The following is a 24,484-nucleotide window of genomic DNA, read 5'->3' on the forward strand; positions in this document are numbered from 1 at the left end:
ACACTATACAGTACATTCTGTATACAACACACTATACAGTACAACACTATACAGTACATTCCATATACAACACACTATACAGTACAGCACTATACAGTACATTCTATATACAACACACTATACAGTACAGCACTATACAGTACAGCACTATACAGTACATTCTATATATAACACACTATACAGTACAACACTATACAGTACATTCTGTATACAACACACTATACAGTACAACACTATACAGTACATTCCATATACAACACACTATACAGTACAGCACTATACAGTACATTCTATATACAACACACTATACAGTACAACACTATACAGTACAGCACTATACAGTACATTCTATATACAACACACTATACAGTACAGCACTATACAGTACATTCTATATATAACACACTATACAGTACAGCACTATACAGTACATTCTATATACAACACACTATACAGTACAGCACTATACAGTACATTCTATATACAACACACTATACAGTACAACACTATACAGTACATTCTATATATAACACACTATACAGTACAGCACTATACAGTACATTCTATATACAACACACTATACAGTACAGCACTATACAGTACATTCTATATATAACACACTATACAGTACAGCACTATACAGTACAGCACTATACAGTACATTCTATATACAACACACTCTACAGTACAGCACTATACAGTACATTCTATATACAACACACTATACAGTACAGCACTATACAGTACATTCTATATACAACACACTATACAGTACAGCACTATACAGTACAGCACTATACAGTACATTCTATATACAACACACTATACAGTACAGCACTATACAGTACATTCTATATACAACACACTATACAGTACAGCACTATACAGTACATTCTATATACAACACACTATACAGTACAGCACTATACAGTACATTCTATATATAACACACTCTACAGTACAACACTATACAGTACAGCACTATACAGTACATTCTATATACAACACACTCTACAGTACAGCACTATACAGTACATTCTATATACAACACACTATACAGTACAGCACTATACAGTACATTCTATATACAACACACTATACAGTACAACACTATACAGTACATTCTATATACAACACACTATACAGTACAGCACTATACAGTACAGCACTATACAGTACAGCACTATACAGTACATTCTATATATAACACACTATACAGTACAGCACTATACAGTACAGCACTGTACAGACACACTATGTGTGTCATATGAAGGTGATAAGTGTTGAGTGGTGAGTGTGCCGTAAGGTGATACGTGATGAGTGTGTCATATGAAGGTGATGAGTGATGAGTGTGTCGTAAGGTGATACGTGATGAGTGTGTCATATGAAGGTGATGAGTGTGTGTCATATGAAGGTGATGAGTGTGTCATATGAAGGTGATAAGTGATGAGTGATGAGTGTCATATGAAGGTGATAAGTGATGAGTGTGTCATATGAAGGTGATAAGTGATGAGTGTCATATGAAGGTGATGAGTGTGTCCTATGAAGGTGATGAGTGTGTGTGTGTGTGTGTTTTTCTCAGTGCCAGAGGAGAAGTTTCTCACATTGGAAGGTTTTCATAAGTTCAATGTGGACCGAGCCAAACAGGATATCCGCAGTGTGTGGAGAGCCATCCTGGCCTGTGGTTACGACCTCCACTTTGAAAGGTCAGCACACACCCTTTGTACACATACACACACGTTACAGCTGACATCTGACTAGAGACTGTGTGTGTGTGTGTGCATGCGTGCGTGTGCGTACACATGTATACATGTAAGTGTGTGTGTGGAGGCGGGGGGGGGGGGGGGTGTTGGGTGAGAACACCTTGCCTATAGCTCCATACAGCAGCGTCACTAGTATAGTGTTATAGTAGAGTATAGGGCATAGAAAGGTCATGATGTTATTATGGGCAGGATTATCTGTCTGTCTGTCTGTCTCCCTCACTCACATGCACACACACACACACACACACAGAGCAAACTCATCTCTGCTCAAGACCACAGTCTTGAAGAGGCCCTTGGGTTATTGTATTCAGCCAAACACAAGTGCCTCATCTCACTGGTTAATTACCATACACTATAGAGCTTAATGTCACTGGTTAATTACCATACACTATAGAGCTTAATGTCACTGGTTAATTACCATACACTATAGAGCTTAATGTCACTGGTTAATTACCATACACTATAGAGCTTAATGTCACTGGTTAATTACCATACACTATAGAGCTTAATGTCACTGGTTAATTACCATACACTATAGGGCTTAATGTCACTGGTTAATTACCATACACTATAGAGCTTAATGTCACTGGTTAATTACCATACACTATAGGGCTTAATGTCACTGGTTAATTACCATACACTATAGAGCTTAATGTCACTGGTTAATTACCATACACTATAGGGCTTAATGTCACTGGTTAATTACCATACACTATAGGGCTTAATGTCACTGGTTAATTACCATACACTATAGGGCTTAATGTCACTGGTTAATTACCATACACTATAGAGCTTAATGTCACTCTTCCCTAACAGTTCTTATGGTGAGTAGTCAATCCAGAGGGTGTAGTTTCCGTTTCACTAACATGCATTTTTAGACATGTCTCCAGACTCCATCCAGTTCGTGTTCTAACGAGAACTTTTTTCACCCTGGTCTTTCTTCTCGCTGCTCTGTGAAAGTCTCATTTCATGTCACATAAGTGTTTCTCACTTAAAGAAGGAGGATGAAGGTGAACACACCCATGTGGCAGTTATGGGGTAAATAATGTCACTGTCCTTTCACTGTATAGATGCAGCTGTGTCGACAGTCGGCAGGCTCAGAGGGCGAGCAGGAAGTGGACGTTGGAGATGGACATTGCTTTGGTGCAGTACGTTAACCGTTTGTGCAGACACCTGGCCATCACACCTGCAAGACTGCATCCTCACGAGGTTTACCTGGATCCCCCCGACGCTGCTGACCCGCGGGCTGCCTGCCTGCTGGGTAAATCATCTCTCTGTCTGTGCTTCAGTCAGGTTCTCCCTGACTCTGCAAACCTGACTCTGCTCCTGCCAGTGATATCATTCAGCACTGACTCCACTGGGCCTTACTGTTACATCTGATAAAACCCAGCATGGCCCCTCACTGTTACATCTGATAAAACCCAGCATGGCCCCTCACTGTTACATCTGATAAAACCCAGCATGGCCCCTCACTGTTACATCTGATAAAACCCAGCATGGCCCCTCACTGTTACATCTGATAAAACCCAGCATGGCCCCTCACTGTTACATCTGATAAAACCCTGCATGGCCCCTCACTGTTACATCTGATAAAACCCAGCATGGCCCCTCACTGTTACATCTGATAAAACCCTGCATGGCCCCTCACTGTTACATCTGATAAAACCCAGCATGGCCCCTCACTGTTACATCTGATAAAACCCAGCATGGCCCCTTTTTCCTCGCTCTCTCTCTGTGTCTCTGTGTGTGTGTGTGTGTGTGTCTCTCACTCACTCACTCTCTCTCTTGGTACAGGAGTGCCAGTTGAGAGTTTGCGTCTGCGGTTTGCTCTGCTGCAGTCACTGAATAACACCCTGGAAAGTTTCTTCCTGCCTTTAGTGGAGCTCAGACAGACACACACTTACCACAACAGCATCTCAGCCCTGCTACGGGAGGCTAAAGGTAACACGGTGGCACCTGGACACACACACAGGCATATACACAAACACAGACATATACAATTAAGCTCAAAGTTATTCATACCCATGCCAAATTTGAATAATACATTGTATAATGGAATCAGGAAACCCAGCTTTATCATCCTCTTTCAATAAGTTTTCATGAAGATATGAATCAGAGTGAAAGATTCTTGTTTCCAATCTGTCTGGTTATCTGTAAGAATAAACTGTGTGTGTGTGTGTGTGTGTGTGTGCGTGTGCATGTGTGTGTGTGTGTTTGTTGTCCCTCAGGCCTGGTGTTTTACGACACTAAAGTGTGTGTGATGAATAGAGTGCTGAATGCAACGGTGCAGCGCACAGCTGATCATGCAGCACCAGAGATTACACTGGACCCACTGGAGATAGTGGGGGGTAAGAACACAACACAACACACACACATTCTACAGAGTTTATACATATTACACACACTTGTGCTTTATACACATCATATGCATAAACCTGCACTTATACACGATACACACACTCACCTGCTACTCACACACTCCACACCTCTAACACACACATTATACATACACTACTCACACACTCCACACCTCTAACACACACATTATACATACACTACTCACACACTCCACACCTCTAACACACACATTATACATACACTACTCACACACTCCACACTTCACATACACACGCACAAACACACACACACACACTCCACACTTCACATGCACATGCACAGACACACACACACACTCCACACCTCACGCACATACATCATACATACACAGCACAAACACCTTAACTTAGAGAACATCAGCTACATTACTCAAAGCTAACTGCATTTTTCTGGCGCTGTGTGTGTATACGTATATGTGTGTGTATATGCTTGTGTATATGTGTATATGTATATGTGTATATGTATATGTGTGTGTATATGTGTGTGTCTATGTATATGTGTGTGTATATGTATATGTGTATATGTACCTGTGTGTAGGGGAGGTGCGGTCCTCTGAGAGTACATACTTCTGTCAGGCGGCTCGTCAGCTTTCCTCGGTTCCCTCGTCTCAGCTTTGTGTCAAACTGGCCAGTGGAGGAGACCCTACGTATGCCTTCAATATCCGCTTCACTGGAGAGGAGGTCCACGGAACCAGTCAGTGTCTCTCACACAGTGTCTCACACACCCACGCACGCACAGTCACTAACGTCTACTGCTTATGCTGTTAGACAATCTGAAGCATTGGCTAAGCAGTCAGTATAATGAACTAAATACTGCCTCTCTCTCTCTCTCTCTCTATCTCTCTCTCTCTCTCTCTCTTTCTGTTCTTTCTCATTAGGTGGTTCATTCCGTCATTTCCTGTGGCAAGTGTGCAAAGAGCTGCAGAGTTCTGCCCTCCCTCTGCTCATCCCCTGCCCCAGCTCAGCAGCCAATCGAAACAAGGCACGGAAACCCGCAAAATAATCACCCGTACAAAATACCACAGAGTACCACTGACTCACTATACTACAGTACATTACTGACTCTCTATACTACAGTACATTACTGACTCTCTATACTACAGTACGTTACTGACTCACTATACTACAGTACATTACTGACTCACTATACTACAGTACGTTACTGACTCACTATACTACAGTACATTACTGACTCACTATACTACAGAACATTACTGACTCACTATACTACAGTACATTACTGACTCACTATACTACAGTACATTACTGACTCACTATACTACAGTACGTTACTGACTCACTGTACTACAGTACATTACTGACTCACTGTACTACAGTACGTTACTGACTCACTGTACTACAGTACATTGCCGACTCACTGTACTACAGTACGTTACTGACTCACTAGACTACAGTAAGTTACTGACTCACTGTACTACAGTACATTACCAACTCACTATACTACAGTACGTTACTGACTCTCTATACTACAGTACATTACTTACTCACTATACTACAGTACATTACTTACTCACTATACTACAGTACATTACCGACTCTATACTACAGTACATTACTGACTCTATACTACAGTACGTTACTGACTCACTATACTACAGTACGTTACCGACTCACTGTACTACAGTACATTACCGACTCACTGTACTACAGTACGTTACCGACTCACTGTACTACAGTACATTACTGACTCTGTACTACAGTACATTACTGACTCACTATACTACAGTACGTTACTGACTCACTGTACTACAGTACATTGCCGACTCACTGTACTACAGTACGTTACTGACTCACTGTACTACAGTACGTTACTGACTCACTGTACTACAGTACATTACCAACTCACTATACTACAGTACGTTACTGACTCTCTATACTACAGTACATTACTGATTCACTATACTACAGTACATTACTTACTCACTATACTACAGTACATTACCGACTCTATACTACAGTACATTACTGACTCACTATACTACAGTATATTACTGACTCACTGTACTACAGTACATTACTGACTCACTGTACTACAGTACGTTACCGACTCACTGTACTACAGTACATTACTGACTCACTATACTACAGTATATTACTGACTCACTGTACTACAGTACATTACTGACTCACTATACTACAGTATATCACTGACTCACTATACTACAGTACATTACCGACTCACTATACTACAGTACATTACTGACTCACTATACTACAGTACATTACTGACTCACTATACTACAGTATATTACTGACTCACTATACTACAGTACATTACTGACTCACTATACTACAGTATATTACTGACTCACTGTACTACAGTACATTACTTACTCACTATACTACAGTACATTACCGACTCACTGTACTACAGTACGTTACCGACTCTATACTACAGTACATTACTGACTCACTATACTACAGTACGTTACTGACTCACTGTACTACAGTACGTTACCGACTCTATACTACAGTACATTACTGACTCACTATACTACAGTACATTACTGACTCACTATACTACAGTATATTACTGACTCACTATACTACAATACATTACTGACTCACTGTACTACAGTGCATTACTTACTCACTATACTACAGTACGTTACCGACTCTCTGTACTACAGTGCATTACTAACATATACCAAACCATGCCACAATCTGTCACAGACACCATCTGTTTTAATGTACCATGAGCAGAAAATATGATTCCAATAGTTTTTTTTACTGGATAAATAACTTAGCTGTTTTATTTGTTCACTGTTAAGTGTTTGTCACATCAAAGTTGTCAGCTAATTGATTTTCATGGTGTGTCTGTGTGTGTCTGTGTGTGTGTGTGTGTGTGTGTGTGTGTTTGTGTGTGTCTGTGTGTGTGTGTGTGTGTGTGTGTGTGTGTGTCTGTGTGTGTGTTTGTGTGTGTGTAGGGGAAGTATATCTTGACTCCCTGTCCCATTAGCTACACTGAAGAACACTTGCTGCACTTCTTTGGCCAGCTGCTGGGTATTGCTATCCGAGCAGACGTGCCTCTTCCACTGGACCTACTGGGATCGTTCTGGAAAGGTCTAGTGGGAGAGCCACTGGACCCAGAGTCGGATCTACAGGAGGCTGATATACTCACATACAACTACATCAAAAAATTTGAGAATGTAAGACAGCATAAGTTTTGCGAATGTGTTACTAACCAGAGATAATATACTTATATGTTAAAAATTATTTAACCATTAAGGTTTTTTAGTTATTACCAACACATGTAACAGATAAATCCCAATATCTGTGTACACCTCTCCCTCACCTAAACTGACCTGATCCTCCCCCTCCCCTGACCCTGACCCTGACCCCTGACCCTGACCCCTGACCCTGACCTTGACCCTTAGGTGAAGGAGGAATGTGAGTTTGAGGCTCTCTGTGCTGAGATCTCATCTCAGGGTCACGTGAGTGAGAGCCCAGACTCTCCCAGCAGGCCCTGCTGCACCTTCACCTACGTCACTCTGACTGGAGAGGAGGTGGAGCTTTGCCCTGGGGGTCGCAACATCACCGTCAGGTATGAATGTCACCTCTCACTGGTCGTATGCCCCTTTTCCACTGATGCGGTGCTGGTGCCGGTGCCTAATCGAGCACCGGGACCGCGCTGTTCCACTGAAAAATACCGGCACGGCACAGCAGAATTGCTGGTCCTAAAAGTTGGAACCGCTGATGTCAGTGGCTGTTCAAATAAAAACCACACGAGAACCAATCAGTTCAGCGTGTGATGTGTTTGGTGCGTGACGTTCTCTAGAGAGGCGGGAGTAACAAAAAAAGTCTGACCAAGATAGCGGTAGGCTAAAGGCTGTATGTAGCATGAAAATATGTATATGATTAAAAGATGTATGGGCAACAGTTTGTGTCTGCTTAACACGGGCTGTTGTTTACATGTTACATGAATGTTGTCGGACCCAGAGCGATAGAAAAAATTCTCTCTCTCGGCTCTGGCTGGTGCAAATAGGCCACTGTAGGCCTTCATTTAAACACTCATTTAAACTTTTGAGCTAGGTGACAGACTTACTATTTTCATGAATTTCGCACCAGAGCGAAAAGTTTTAGGGCAAAATTCGTGAGGTGTTTCGCTGTGTGGAAGGCTAGCGTAAAAGTAAATTTATAAAAAGCAAGCTGATGCGTTCTGTCCGACATTGTTTTTTCCCCACGGAAATTACCCAAACTTTCGCTATGTAGCGTTTGGTTCCCAACTGTGGAAATCCGGGCCGGTTCTCAAAAGGCACCAAGGCAGCACTGGCTCCGCACCGGCACCGGCACCAGCACCGGCACCAGCACCGTCCTAGTGGAAAGAGCTATAAGACTGTAGTGCGTTTGACACCAACTAATCTCCTCTGTTTGGACTTGTTACATTACATAACATTCATTCATTTAGCAAATGCTATTGTCCAAATTGACTTCCAAGACAGACAGAAAACAAACCAGACATATATCCATTAAGAAGCTGTCTGTTGTGTAAGTGCCACCACTAAGTTCAGTATCAGACCAGACAGGAGGGCGTGAGTGCTGACGGAAGGCGAGAGTGAACTATGAAGGAGTCAGTAGTATTCACCGCAGTAACTGTTCACTGTTGCTCTCTGTGTAGCTGGGAGAATAAGGATGTGTATGCGAGTGCGGTGCGAGAGCTGCGTCTGCATGAGCTGCAGAATGACGAGTGTATGACAGCTGTGAGGGCGGGGCTTGGCTCCATTATTCCACTGCAGCTCCTCACAGTCCTCAGCCCCCTAGAGGCAGAACTGCGCACCTGCGGCCTTCCCTACATCAACCTAGAGTTCCTCAAGGTAAAACACACACACACACATACACACACACACATACGCATACACACACACATACACTGCATCGGCCTGGATCTCCTCAACATGTCACATAAGCATAAAAAGGCTCTCGCAAACACATCTATCCGTAATCAGCTTTTTCTGTTATTAGACAGCAATGAAAACTCTTAACCCTTTAACACTGGAAGAATCTACATTTAAATATTCCTCTGACACTTACATTCTATCATCCATACAGACAATTATTAACCTTGGAACATTCATACAGACATTTATAAACTCTAGAACATTCATGCAGACGGTTATAAACTCCAGGACATTCATACAGACGGTTATAAACTCTAGAACATTTACACAGACAGTTATAAACTCTAGAACATTCATACAGACAGTTATAAACTCTAGAACATTCACACAGCCAGTTATAAACTTTAGAACATTTACACAGACAGTTATAAACTCTAAAACGTTCACACAGACGGTTATAAACTCCAGAACATTCACACAGACGGTTATAAACTCTAGAACATTCACACAGTTATAAACTCTAGAGCATTCACACAGACGGTTATAAACTCTAGAACATTCACACAATTATAAACTCTAGAGCATTCACACAGACGGTTATAAACTCTAGAACATTCACACAGTTATAAACTCTAGAGCATTCACACAGACGGTTATAAACTCTAGAACATTCACACAGTTATAAACTCTAGAGCATTCACACAGACAGTTTGTACTGTTGATGCTGTTTTCCAAACATCAGTTTGTTTATTGTATTGTATTGTATTGTATTGTATTGGTTTATATAGTGATGAAGTCCTTCTGTGTGTAGTGAAATTAACTCTGTGTGTATATGTGTATATGTGCGTGTGTGTGTGCGCATGCATGTGTGTGTGTGTGTGTGTGTGTGTGTGTTTCCAGGCTCACACTATGTACCAGGTGGGCCTGATGGAAACGGACCAACACATTGAGTATTTTTGGGCAGCACTGGAGATGTTCAGTCAGGAGGAGTTGTGTCGCTTCATAAAATTTGCCTGTAACCAGGAGAGGATCCCCTTCACCTGCCCCTGTAAGGATGGGGGTCCAGACACAGCACACGTGCCCCCATATCCCATGAAGATTGCCCCCCCAGACGGAACTGTGGGTAAGGAGGGAGAGGGAATGTGTGGAAGGTATTGTGTGTGTGTGTGTGTGTGTGTGTGTGTGTGTGATGTGCTGTATAATGAGTAAACAAGTCTTTGGTCTTTGTCTGATGGGGAAATATTCCTCTAGGCAGGACAGTCAGTCCTTTTCTTATATCTGTGTGTTAGGGATGTGTTATAGTGTTAGGGATGTCTTATCTCTGTGTGTTTATAGTGTTTATAGGGTGAGGGATGTCTTATCTCTGTGTGTTTATAGGGTTAGGGATGTCTTATCTCTGTGTGTTTATAGTGTTTATAGGGTGAGGGATGTCTTATCTCTGTATGTTTATAGTGTTTATAGGGTGAGGGATGTCTTATCTCTGTGTGTTTATAGTGTTTATAGGGTGAGGGATGTCTTATCTCTGTGTGTTTATAGTGTTTATAGGGTGAGGGATGTCTTATCTCTGTATGTTTATAGTGTTTATAGGGTGAGGGATGTCTTATCTCTGTGTGTTTATAGTGTTTATAGGGTGAGGGATGTCTTATCTCTGTGTGTTTATAGTGTTTATAGGGTGAGGGATGTCTTATCTCTGTGTGTTTATAGGGTGAGGGATGTCTTATCTCTGTATGTTTATAGTGTTTATAGGGTGAGGGATGTCTTATCTCTGTGTGTTTATAGTGTTTATAGTGTTAGGGATGTCTTATCTCTGTGTGTTTATAGTGTTTATAGGGTGAGGGATGTCTTATCTCTGTATGTTTATAGTGTTTATAGGGTGAGGGATGTCTTATCTCTGTGTTTATAGTGTTTATAGTGTTTATAGTGTTTATAGTGTTTATAATGTTTATAGGGTGAGGGATGTCTTATCTCTGTGTGTTTATAGTGTTTATAGTGTTTATAGTGTTTATAGTGGTTATAGTGTTTATAGTGTTTATAGTGTTTATAGGGTTTATAGTGTTTATAGTGTTTATAGGGTGAGGGATGTCTTATCTCTGTATGTTTATAGTGTTTATAGGGTGAGGGATGTCTTATCTCTGTGTGTTTATAGTGTTTATAGTGTTTATAGTGTTTATAGGGTGAGGGATGTCTTATCTCTGTGTGTTTATAGTGTTTATAGTGTTTATAGTGTTTATAGTGGTTATAGGGTGAGGGATGTCTTATCTCTGTGTGTTTATAGTGTTTATAGGGTTTATAGTGTTTATAGGGTTTATAGTGTTTATAGGGTTTATAGTGTTTATAGGGTTTATAGTGTTTATAGTGTTTATAGGGTTTATAGTGTTTATAGTGTTTATAGGGTTTATAGTGTTTATAGGGTTTATAGTGTTTATAGGGTGAGGGATGTCTTATCTCTGTATGTTTATAGTGTTTATAGTGTTTATAGTGGTTATAGGGTGAGGGATGTCTAACATGTCTTATCTCTGTATGTTTATAGTGTTTATAGTGTTTATAGGGTTTATAGTGTTTATAGGGTTTATAGTGTTTATAGGGTGAGGGATGTCTTATCTCTGTATGTTTATAGTGGTTATAGTGTTTATAGTGTTTATAGGGTTTATAGTGTTTATAGGGTTTATAGTGTTTATAGTGTTTATAGGGTTTATAGTGTTTATAGTGTTTATAGGGTTTATAGGGTTTATAGTGTTTATAGTGATTATAGTGATTATAGTGTTTATAGTGTTTATGGTGTTTATAGGGTTTATAGTGTTTATAGGGTTTATAGTGTTTATAGGGTTTATAGTGTTTATAGGGTTTATAGGGTTTATAGTGTTTATAGTGTTTATAGTGTTAGGGATGTCTTATCTCTGTGTGTTTATAGTGTTTATAGGGTGAGGGATGTCTTATCTCTGTATGTTTATAGTGTTTATAGGGTGAGGGATGTCTTATCTCTGTGTGTTTATAGTGTTTATAGTGGTTATAGTGTTTATAGTGTTTATAGGGTTTATAGGGTTTATAGTGTTTATAGGGTGAGGGATGTCTTATCTCTGTATGTTTATAGTGTTTATAGGGTGAGGGATGTCTTATCTCTGTGTGTTTATAGTGTTTATAGTGTTTATAGGGTGAGGGATGTCTTATCTCTGTGTGTTTATAGTGTTTATAGTGTTTATAGTGGTTATAGGGTGAGGGATGTCTTATCTCTGTGTGTTTATAGTGTTTATAGTGTTTATAGGGTTTATAGTGTTTATAGTGTTTATAGGGTTTATAGTGTTTATAGGGTTTATAGTGTTTATAGGGTTTATAGTGTTTATAGGGTGAGGGATGTCTTATCTCTGTATGTTTATAGTGTTTATAGTGTTTATAGTGTTTATAGTGGTTATAGGGTGAGGGATGTCTAACATGTCTTATCTCTGTATGTTTATAGTGTTTATAGTGTTTATAGGGTTTATAGTGTTTATAGGGTTTATAGTGTTTATAGGGTGAGGGATGTCTTATCTCTGTATGTTTATAGTGGTTATAGTGTTTATAGTGTTTATAGGGTTTATAGGGTTTATAGTGTTTATAGGGTTTATAGTGTTTATAGTGTTTATAGTGTTTATAGGGTTTATAGTGTTTATAGTGTTTATAGTGTTTATAGTGATTATAGTGATTATAGTGTTTATAGTGTTTATGGTGTTTATAGGGTTTATAGTGTTTATAGTGTTTATAGTGTTTATAGGGCTTATAGTGTTTATAGTGTTTATAGTGTTTATAGGGTTTATAGGGTTTATAGGGTTTATAGTGTTTATAGGGTTTATAGTGTTTATAGTGTTTATAGGGTTTATAGTGTTTATAGTGATTATAGTGATTATAGTGATTATAGTGTTTATAGGGTTTATAGTGTTTATAGTGTTTATAGTGTTTATAGGGTGGGGGATGTCTAACATGTCTTATCTCTGTGTGTGTGACAGGCTGCCCAGACTCGCGCTATATCCGTGTGGAGACCTGTATGTTCATGGTCAAACTGCCCCAGTACTCCTCTCTGGACGTGATGCTGGAGAAACTTCGCTACGCCGTCCATTACCGGGAGGACCCTCTCAGTGGATAAACACACGGTCTCCTCCAGTCAGACCCCCCCAGCCGATAAACACACACGGTCTCCTCCTGTCAGACCCCCCCAGCCGATAAACACACACGGTCTCCTCCTGTCAGACCCCCCCCAGCCGATAAACACACACCCTCATTCTGTCAGGCCCAAGCACCCAGGTCTACTGCCTTACCACACACACACACACAGGCCTAACAGTGTGTTTCATGCAGTGGGCTGTGATGTGTGTGTGTGTGTGAAGTTTGTGTGAGTGATTGTGGTGTGTGTGTGTGTGTGTGTGTGTGAGATTGTGGTGTGTGTGTGTGTGTGTGTGCGATTGTGATGTGTGTGTGTGTGTGTGATTGTGGTGTGTGTGTGTGTGTGTGTGTGTGTGTGTGTGTGTGTGTGTGATTGTGGTGTGTGTGTGTGAGATTGTGGTGTGTGTGTGTGTGATTGTGATGTGTGTGTATGTGTGATTGTGATGTGTGTGTGTGTGATTGTGGTGTGTGTGTGTGTGATTGTGGTGTGTGTATGTGTGATTGTGGTGTGTGTGTGTGTGATTGTGGTGTGTGTGTGTGTGTGTGATTGTGATGTGTGTGTGTGTGAGATTGTGGTGTGTGTGTGTGTGATTGTGATGTGTGTGTATGTGTGATTGTGGTGTGTGTGTGTGTGTGATTGTGTGTGAAAGATATAGATAAAGGGCAGTGATATCATCAGCTAAGTTGAGTTATACAGGTGTGTGAGATAACCACTCCATCCCCCCCCCCCCCCCTTTCATGCCTTCACCCAGAACATTGCTGCTTTCAGTTTTAGTGGATGTACAGACTGATGCTGAATTCTTATATATTGCTCTGTATGCCAATATGATTACAGAAATGATTAACTTGAGACTGACGGGGAGAAGTCATAGGAGGGTTGTTTTGTGTAGCAGTCATATCTGAACAGATGTAAGCATGTATACCGACAAGCTGATCTTACACTGTAATATAATTGCAGGTGGACAGAACTATCTGCCTATATCAATAAAGGTGCATATATTTTATTCAAATCTATAAAGAGGTTGTATACGTCATGTACAAAGCTAGAGTAATATATTCATCTGTGAAAATGAGTTTGTTTCTCAGTTCCGAGTTGCTACAGCAGTGAGAGAGTTGAGTGCTTGGGTTGCCAGATGTGGCCAGAATCCATCGATACTATGATTCATGTCAAAGAGGCTCTAGCAGTAGCCCTGCTGACTGGATTTTGGGGTGTTACTACTTGCACTGTTGTACTCCAGCCTTTGGGTTGCCAGATTTGTACTGATATAAGAGCCCCCTGCTGTGCTGTGAGGAATCATAGTTGATCTATCATCTCTCTCACCGCACGCATACTACTGTCTCTGTAAGACCCACCCCCCGGAGCTGAAGGAGCCAATCACTTTAGTTCTGCCTTTGTTCAGGATCACTTGCAAACCAATCTGCAGGTGTCTTGCTGTTTGTTCTTTTTTCCCAAAACCAAACTGTTTAAGCTGTGTAAAAATACTTGTACTTAAAGATATTTTAAGATGTTACTAGACTTCTATATTGAATGTAGAAGCATTTTTTAATTGCTGTTGATTTTCTGTAGGGTTTTTCTTTTTAATTTGCTTTTTTTCTGTAAAACAAAAGTGGAAACACAGTCTAACAGGCTATTTTTGTTTTTATTTAAGAACATTAATTGCTGTGGTGACTCAAATGGATTATACAGCTTATTCTTAATCTACAGGTGAAATGTTTCATTGTGTGAGTTTGTTGTAATACCGAGGTCACTCAGAGACCCAACGCACAGGGCCCAAACGCTTAGGGCCTGTCCCCGATCCTGACCCTGACCTTAAACTTGACCCCTAATCCTGACCCCTGACCTTAACCCACAGCTTTACTTTGGTTACTACAAAATGGCAATGGGTCGACCGCTGCTACGGAGGACGCTCTCTCTCTCTCTCCCTCCATCCCTCGCTTTAGTTTGGAGGTGGAGTCGAGATGTGTGCTGTACAGTGATTGGATATTTATTGATTATTATTTATGGTTGCATTAACTTCACTTTTTCCTGACCTCTGAACATCTGCAGTCAAATACAGATGTGAAAATGGATTCTACTGAGGTGACAAAACATGCATTGCAGATTTCTGTCACTATAATAAAAATGTCTTGATGTAAAAACTAGCTTGTTTTGGAATTTTTTCATGTTTGTGAGAACTGCCAATAAACAAGATACAGCACAGATACCGAGCATGTTTATTTCTCTGAGTCATGTTTGGAGGTTTAATCACGTTTAGGGTTTTAATACTGTTTAGTTTTTTAGATAGTGTGTAGGGTTTTAGATAGTGTTTAGGTTTTGATAGCATTAAAATGATTAGGTAATGCTCAGGTTGTGTTTAGGTTTTAATAGTGCTTAAGTTTTTAGATAGTTTTTATAGAGAGACAGGGATGTGTGTGTGTGGGGGGGGGGGGGGGGGGGGCTTACATGTGTGAACACGTGTGTGGTTGCTGTTGATCTGCTGTATGTCTTACTCTTTCATGCGTCTTATGCAAAACCTGTGATGTGCAGATAAGCAGTTGAAGTTCTCTCATGCCTTAAAGAGTCGTAAGTTCCGGTCTGGACTGGTTCCAGCTGGTTACTCCCCCCTCCTCCCCCAAACACACCCCCTCACACTCACATACATACACATTCCGTCAGTGCCATGTTCTATATATACTCCCAGCACATACTGGTTTTCTGTACTGGACTATGAATGTCACAGAGGAACTTGGAGCAATAAAGGAACCTTTTAATCATTTTGCTTCTCTAATGAGACCAGCCGCCTTTTTTAATGTGCCCTCAGCCAATGAGATGCTTTGTAAAAGTTACAGCCCCCAAAACTCAGCCAATCCAGTTAAAGCTAGTTTCGACACATGGTTGTGATCTCTTGGGGAAAAAATCCTGGTGAGGCTCCCAGGTGGTCAGTGATTTTGACCCAATGACCAGGCGCCCTGTTCCGTCTTGCTCAGAACAGACTGGTGACATAACAGACAGATCAGAGCCTTTCCCTCAGTGCACCTGTGGTTCTTATATCACAGCGTTTAATGCAGAGACGGTGTGTTCAGACACACAGCACTGTCTGCTCCACGTGATCAGCTTTCAAAACATCTTCAGTCGTCACTTCAGAAGTGCAGCGTCTGCCTCGTCATAAAACGCTACTCTCGTCCTTCCGCACAGATAGTGACATCTGTAGATTACATGCTTATCAGATGCTGTCCATGCCTATGTGAGAGTGAACAAGAGACAGACTTTGTCACTGTTATCAGGACAAGTTCACAGCCATAAATCGTCTGGATGCTAAACATCGCTGACGGTCGGAAACATTCTGATCCTGTTTCTCCACACACCTGACCCTCACCTCGTCTTCTGTGAATATCTGTGAATCAGTCTGTTTTCACACACTTTGGTTCATTTTCACTCATTCCTGCAGGCATCAATGCCAGTTCAGTTTTAATCGCTACTAAAGCGACAATCACAAAAAAAATGGCTCAACTTTCCCTTGGATCTCAGAACAGTTCCTCTGGAGTTCAGCCTTTAGATCATTCTGCTCTCGGCGTCGCGTTGACTTTTTGATGTCGTTAAACTTGCATCTGTTTGTCCTCCCCTCAAACAGTGCACAATGTTTTATTATCAGTTTTACATCATCTCACAATATGTTGTTGTTTCTACAGTCATTTGGTGCCACTGGAGATATGAAAGATAATGAGTGAGACATGATACAAAAAAAAACTATTGCACAGAGAGTCAAAAGGAACATAATTTAATCACAGTGTTAAATATGGCACGTACAAAAAAGATTAATATAACATAAGCATTGTTACATGTAAAGAGACACAAAACATGCTAAATAGAAATCTCTGTCTAAACGCCGAACTCTAAATGTGCAGGTGGTCAGTCGTTGTCAGTCAGTCTTTAATTAAAAGAGAAATGAGCGAAATCGCATCTCTGTCAGTCAGGTGTTGGAATGATTGGGATGTGCGTCGTCAACGGGTCTCGTCCAGCAGATTAGCCCATCACCCACTTTACGCATCCAAAATTAAAGTCTCTGTTTTGAAGACTATATAGAGGCTGTAACTTAGGTTGTCTCTTATGCTGTCGTGTAAGCGAGGGACTGAGAGACGTCTCAGCTCTAACAGTTCATGCCGAGCTGTTTCTTCAGCCTCTTCAGCTGCTCCATGCTGATGTTGTTTCCTCCACAAACCACGACCACCACGGGCCCCAAGTCCACTCCCAGTTTCCCCTCCTTCTGCAGTCGTCTGATGACATCGCTGTACACTGCCGCCAAGGCTGCACCGCACGCCGGCTCCACCAGGATCTTCTCGTCGTCTACAGAGAGAGAGATTTTTAAAAGACATTTTCATACTTCTGCACCATCCACAGTCTTTTAGTCAAATACAACTTTTTAAAATCCTCCCTAGGGACAGGTCTGTTTCAGCACCAGCGTGTGTCCTGCGTGTTCGTAAAATAAATGCCGTTTTCATTTCCTCCTCCTCAGGCCTCTGTTCTCACCTACGAATCTCTCGGCCGCCAGCACAGCCTCCTGATCTGTAACCAGTTCGGAGTAAACCGTGTGCTCCATGACCAGTTTCATTGTCTGAGCAGACACGCGTGTCAAACCCAGCGTTGTGGCAACACTGCGGAGAAAAACATTCACATCACTTCCTGCTTGTCCTTCAATTCCTCTGTCTCCTCCTCCCTGTTTAATTCTTGTCTCTGGGACATTGCCTGTCACTGTCTAAACAAGAGCTATTCAACTACAAACTCAACTAGTCAGGCGGGTCAGAGTTCTCACCCAGGCCTTGTTCATGTTTCAGAAATGATTGGCAGTTTGTTTACACACTGACTTTGTGAAGCTAACAACATGTTTACAGTGATATAAATGCTAAAATGTCACAGTGCTGTTACACTGAATATATCAGCACTCACGGAATGCCTCTTATCCAATCAAATTACTCGACCAGAACTAACTGCTGTATAATCAGAGTTTGACTGTGATTGTCCCAGGGACTTTTGATTTCAGTCTTGTGTCGGATTTTACCCACAGTCCATTGACTGAGTCTAATCTGGTCTGGGGTAAAATCACTGGTGTTTGTCTGCCACTCCTTTACACAGTCAGGAGATTACCCACGTCTAGATTACGTCAGTCATACATATCAATACAGTCAATTATACACTGAAAGTTTCATGACACAACACACTGCAACGTAGACTATGTTTACCTCTCCTAAATTAGTAGAACATGTGATATGAGAGAGTGAGACAGGTTTGAATCTGAATCTGATGAGAGAGTGAGACAGGTTTGAATCTGAATCTGATTAGAGAGTGAGACAAGTTTGAATCTGAATCTGATGAGAGAGTGAGACAGGTTTGAATCTGAATCTGATTAGAGAGTGAGACAAGTTTGAATCTGAATCTGATGAGAGAGTGAGACAGGTTTGAATCTGAATCTGATTAGAGAGTGAGACAAGTTTGAATCTGAATCTGATGAGAGAGTGAGACAGGTTTGAATCTGAATCTGATGAGAGAGTGAGACAGGTTTGAATCTGAATCTGACGAGAGAGTGCTGGTACCTCGTAATGCCAGGGAGCGTGACAAGTTCTCCGGCTTTAATGGCAGCATTGAGGCTGTGAGCCCCCACTGTTTCCATGGCAACGATGGGGACATCATCCCACCCGGCACGCCGTAGCCCCTCCACGACCCCATTGAGCAGGCCACCCCCCCCAACAGACAGCACAACTGCCCCGGGCTTCTCATCCATCTGGTTCTCCAGTTCCTTCACCAGGGACGTGTGGCCTTCCCTTTACACACAACACATACATGTACACTGGACCCTTCCTTCATACACAACACATACATGTACACTGGACCCTTCCTTCATACACGACACATACATGTACATGGGACCCTTCCTTCATACACAACATATACATGTACACTGGACCCTTCCTTCATACACAACACATACATGTACACTGGACCTGTTCAACACTAGGACGACAACAGCAATACAAACACGCTCTATTGTAGCTCTTCGACCTTCAGACATGGTGTCTTTTAATGTTTGGCTCAACATTGCAGTAGTTAAATGTTTCAGGGCTCTGTTGGATATCTCTGGACTTTATCTCCTTATCCTCTGTCTTTGTCTGCGAGTGCTCACTGTAAGGACAGGCCTGTGTGATAGACAGCTGCTGAGCCAGTCGCTGTTTCAAAGTGCACAGATAGTGTGTGTGGCCCTGATGTCTGATCACTCACCATATGAGAGGATCGTCAAATGGAGAGATGAAAATCCAGTCTGGATTATTAGCCACCAGCTGCTGCCCATATTCAATACTCTCATTTAGAGCCTGTAAGACACATCAGCGCAAACACAGACAACATAAACCTTTGTTCAACTCCGTCACTGAGAGTGGATGAAAACTAGAGCACAGATTTAAGCAGAACAACAGGAAGCCGTTAGCCAGAGAGAACTAAACATGACAAACATATAGACAAGACAAATGTTAATACATGTTAATATATGGGTCCACACACTGTCTTATGAGGAATGATGTGTGATATGATGGTGTAAGTAGATGGTGGATGATGTGATGGTGTAAGTAGATGGTGGATGATGTGATGGTGTAAGTAGATGGTGGGTGATGTGATGGTGTAAGTAGATGGTGGGTGATGTGATGGTGTAAGTAGGAGGTGGATGATGTGATGGTGTAAGTAGGAGGTGGATGAAGTGATGGTGTAAGTAGATGGTGGATGATGTGATGGTGTAAGTAGGAGGTGGATGATGTGATGGTGTAAGTAGATGGTGGGTGATGTGATGGTGTAAGTAGGTGGTGGATGATGTGATGGTGTAAGTAGCTGGTGGATGATGTGATAATGTAAGTAGATGGTGGATGAAGTGATGGTGTAAGTAGATGGTGGATGATGTGATGGTGTAAGTAGGAGGTGGATGATGTGATGGTGTAAGTAGATGGTGGGTGATGTGATGGTGTAAGTAGATGGTGGGTGATGTGATAATGTAAGTAGGAGGTGGATGATGTGATAATGTAAGTAGGAGGTGGATGAAGTGATGGTGTAAGTAGATGGTGGATGATGTGATGGTGTAAGTAGATGGTGGGTGATGTGATGGTGTAAGTAGATGGTGGATGATGTGATGGTGTAAGTAGGAGGTGGATGATGTGATGGTGTAAGTAGGTGGTGGATGATGTGATGGTGTAAGTAGATGGTGTTAGTAGATGGTGGATGATGTGGTGGTGTAAGTAGATGGTGGTGTCCACCTTGCCATGAACAATCACATCTGCCCCTTCATCCTTCAGTCTCTGCACGGTTGCATTGGGCGTGACGCTGGGCACCACAATGGTGGCAGGCACTCCGAGTTTCCGGGCAGAGTAGGCGGCGGCCATGCCGGCATTGCCCCCTGTCCAAAAGAGAAGAGGTGGACATGACTTTATCGTAGACTCATCTGATTCCCTCTCATCGTAGCCCCAGCGTTTCACATACACTGATCACACTACATACAGCTGTCCTCCTCCAGGCTCTACCCTTACGTGAGTCCAGTGTGTACACGCCATTCCTCCCGTACAGCTGGCTACACACGCGGATATAGAATGTATACGCGCAGCTGACTGAACGAGATTAAATCGTTTTACATCATCTAAAGTCCATTTTTAACTTTTTAACTAAGGTTCCCATAATAGTCCAAACAAGCTCTACTTTTCTTTGTTTTCTTTCTGTCTTTTTTAAGCCTGTCACCCCACCTCCAGCATGGGAGTCACATCATATTACTTCTTCTTTTTTCAGGTTGAACACATCTAATAAGAATCAACAGTTACATCCATGTGTAAAGAGGGAACAGGTGGACAGGCAGATGAGAGACAGATGCACAGACAGGTGAGCTGTGCAGGTAGAATAACAGACAGACAGGTGAACAGATAGACAGGCAGACAGACAGAAGGTCGATGAGGGGTGATAAGAGAACGAGGGATAAAGAAGTAATGACAATAATTATGATACAGAAACACAGTAATAATAACAACAACAACAACAACAACAACAATAATAATAACACTGATGACCATGATAATGAGGATGACAACAATATTGACAATAAAGCCATCGTAATACTACTACTCCTCATAATAATAATAATAATAATAATAGTTTTTTTTTGAAGCATTTGTGTGTATGCAGGGAGGTCAGTTAAAGGGCAAATTCAATGAATTTTTGAAAGTGGCCCAGATTTCTTAAAAGTGTGAGTTTTGGTGTTGGTATGAGGTTCTTTCCATGGATATGTGATCTATGAGAAGGTTTAACCACTCTGTGATGTTTATTGTGGTTCTTGTTTTCCACTTTAAGAGAACAGTTTTCTTGGCGATTGCTAGGGCGATCGCCAAGAATCTCCACTTTTCTAAAATATGGTTTAGTTGTGACCTAATGTTGAGATGATTCTAATTGGTCTAAGTTGTATTCATCAGGAGGATTTTCATTGGCCACTCACCTGAACAGCAGACGAATCGTGGGCAGCCTCTGTCAGCCCACTGTAAAGACAAAACATTAGATGAGTCAGAGACACTGATCTCAGATCAGCCTCTTAATATTTACAGTTATAGACAGAGTCAGCTCTGAGTGGAATGAACTTATGTAATTGGATATATTGTACAATTTTTTAAATAAAACTGACTGACATCCTCCATTGTTCAAAGAGGCCCAGTTTACTGCCTGCTTCCATTCTAAACAACACATGCCACAGCTCAGCCATGCCAACTCTTTAACTCATTAAAATCCATGACACACATACAAAGAACCAAGAGAACCTCCCATCAACAGGAAAGACTTACGTGGACAGAATGCCTTACTGCAGCTCCCTGTACATCTCCTTCCCATAGTACCCCAGTCAAAACACCTGTATGGCCAGTCCTGTTTACCACTGACACCCAACCCCCACCCAGAACCCCGAGCCCAACTACCAGCCCTCCACCCGCTCTCACCCCCATGAACAAGCCCAGACCAGCTGTCTCAGCTGGAGACTCTACGCGTCTGAATTACAGCGCTTCTTGACCAACCGTTTTGCAGAGGTGTCCAATCCCACGGATCTTGAAGGAGCCTGTGGGCTGAGAGGAGTCCAGTTTCAGGTAAACTGGGGTACCTGCCACTTTGGACAGAGGAAGACTCTCCCTCAGCGGAGATGCCACATGAAGAGAACGCTGGGTCTTCATGGTTTTGTAGGATGATTAACTAGTAAAAACATCGAATACAGAACAGGTCCGTTTGGTAGTTTAAACCTGCAGCCTATGCCTTCTGATCAGAGAGTGCTGGGTTTGGGTGACAGTTCACAAAATTCTCATCAGAATAAAATCACAAATCTTCCCTCTCCTGAATTTGACTGAGAACATTACGTTGCTAATTTAATCCTGTGATCCTCAGAATCTAAACTGAATGGACACATTTTTATTTGTTTAGGATTTTGGTAATTGATATATTCAGCTGATTTTTATGAAGACTAACTTCATTAAAAATAAAACATATTAGAGAAAAATAGACACGAATGAAATTTGTCTTACCAGCTCAAGATGAGGAATCAGAAAGTTGTAATGAAGTTGTTTCTCCCTCTTAACGCATCCTGTCTTTTATACTATTAGTCACACTCTCAACCACATACCAAACAGCGAGCACAACAGCCAATCACAACTCTCTGCGATCTACACACCTCCGCCCTCTGGCCACGCCCTGCTTGATCCCTGGATCTCCGTGTACCTTCAGCCGAATAAGGAATTTTATTTTCTTATCTTAAAGCTTTGATAGTTACAGCCTGTCCAAATTTAAAGTCAAAGTTCTTTTAATTACAGATTGTTAAAGACTCTTTAGGAATAATAATAACAACTTTACTGTCATTTGGTGGGCGTATGTTTGCATAGCTGTAGTCAATATTAACCTAAAAACCGTGAGTTATTTATATAAAAAAAGACACCTCCGCTTAGTTGAAATGGCTTATAGGTGACGCGTGAGCTGTCACTGGGCTGTATTCGCACGTTAGGCCATTTTGACATGGAACTTTGTTTCGTTGTCCCAAATGAGGCAGCTTCGCCAGTCGTAAACATTTCGGTACGCGTTTAATTCACAAGATTTTTTTTTCCTTTTCACTTTTCAGCATGTCAACATCTGAGGTACTAGAAAACAGGCCAGACCATGAAATCTCCACAACATGTACATTACCAAAAGAGACGATTCTATTTTGGCTCCGGGTGTGCGCTACCAAAAGGGGTCTAGAGTGTGAGGCGGACAACCCTGTGTCCTCTGCTCAAACCTGACAGATCCGGCTGAGAGCCGCCAGGGAGGAGGGATGTCCCCTTTAGTCCTTCTCTTTCCCACACTTTCTCACATTTTTAACCAGAGAGTCCATCAGAAACAAGTTTATCTGCCTCAAATCAGTAGACTTTACCCCTTCAACAACAGCAGGGAATTTCTTAAATGAGTCTCTTCTGCATAATCGACCTGGTTCCATTCATCAGATACCCTGTGATAAATAGGCTAGTCCTCCTTGACTCCCTTTCCTATTTATGTCAACCGGTTTGCTGTCAATGTGCCGTCGTTGAGTTTTTTGCATAATTGTTTTTGTGGGTCCTGTGCTTGAAAACTCGGCAATGCTAAGGAGTCGAATGAGACCAAGTGGAATGACAAAAATTGTCTTCCTCGTCTCTTTTCAGGAACAGAGCACTCTGCAATGACAATACATTAAATAATCTAGCAGTCATTTTGTGGTTTATGGTGATGACACTGATGTAGCTGCTGTTGCCGCCGATGTTTATGGTTGTTGTATTTCAAACAGATTTTTTTACTCATTGAATTTTACACTTGCTGGTATATGGAGAATTGACTTTATTAAAAATAAATATAAAAAATCAAAATAAGTATTGCATTGTCACCTCGTTCATACAGATATACATGAACACACTGCAACCAGTATACTTACTTAAAAAATTAAATTTCAAACAAATGTATATCTTGAACCACTTTTTATGTATTGCATGCGAACCTGGATTGACTAGATTCGAAATATCACTGTGCTAAAACGTCTATATAGCGTTAGGGTTATAGCGTGTAGAAACAGAAAGTGTGAGAACTCCCCATAGGAGCTCTGGCTTATACTGTTATACTCTGACAGTAGTATTTTGGCTTATACTGTTATTGTCTGACATTAGTATTTTTGTCAAACGCAGAATCGAGAATTGCTTTTATTTTTATATGTGACACATGCTGATAGAAGCGCGCGGGCAGTGTTTTCTTTCTCTGTGCTGGTGCGGCTCGCGCCAGGCGGAGTGGACCGGTTTACGCTCTCCACTT

The 24,484-nt window shown here is 41.5% G+C and overlaps 2 protein-coding genes across 2 annotated transcripts in view; one reads left to right on the forward strand and one right to left on the reverse strand.

The window, feature by feature from the left end:
- hectd4 (HECT domain E3 ubiquitin protein ligase 4) overlaps window positions 1-13,374 on the forward strand; it is a 102,346-nt gene extending 88,972 nt beyond the window's left edge. The window contains 11 exon segments of the mRNA XM_030767260.1: window positions 1,583-1,706; window positions 2,834-3,024; window positions 3,558-3,704; window positions 3,992-4,111; window positions 4,698-4,853; window positions 5,038-5,141; window positions 7,108-7,329; window positions 7,558-7,724; window positions 8,799-8,994; window positions 9,919-10,141; window positions 12,999-13,374. Of these exon segments, the coding sequence (XP_030623120.1) occupies window positions 1,583-1,706; window positions 2,834-3,024; window positions 3,558-3,704; window positions 3,992-4,111; window positions 4,698-4,853; window positions 5,038-5,141; window positions 7,108-7,329; window positions 7,558-7,724; window positions 8,799-8,994; window positions 9,919-10,141; window positions 12,999-13,135 (1,787 nt within the window). The 3' untranslated portion in view covers window positions 13,136-13,374.
- A 3,905-nt stretch (window positions 13,375-17,279) lies between these two features.
- On the reverse strand, window positions 17,280-22,359 carry LOC115824905 (L-serine dehydratase/L-threonine deaminase-like). The gene is made up of 7 exons (XM_030788625.1): window positions 22,207-22,359; window positions 21,642-21,681; window positions 20,422-20,561; window positions 19,403-19,494; window positions 18,721-18,948; window positions 17,660-17,784; window positions 17,280-17,476 (listed from the first exon to the last, which is right to left on the reverse strand). The coding sequence occupies exons 1-7, from the start codon at window positions 22,357-22,359 to the stop codon at window positions 17,280-17,282; spliced, it is 975 nt and encodes a 324-aa protein (XP_030644485.1).
- Between the last annotated feature and the right edge of the window lie 2,125 nt (window positions 22,360-24,484).

The sequence above is a fragment of the Chanos chanos genome, chromosome 1 (assembly GCF_902362185.1).
Source record: "Chanos chanos chromosome 1, fChaCha1.1, whole genome shotgun sequence".
Lineage (NCBI taxonomy): Eukaryota > Metazoa > Chordata > Actinopteri > Gonorynchiformes > Chanidae > Chanos > Chanos chanos.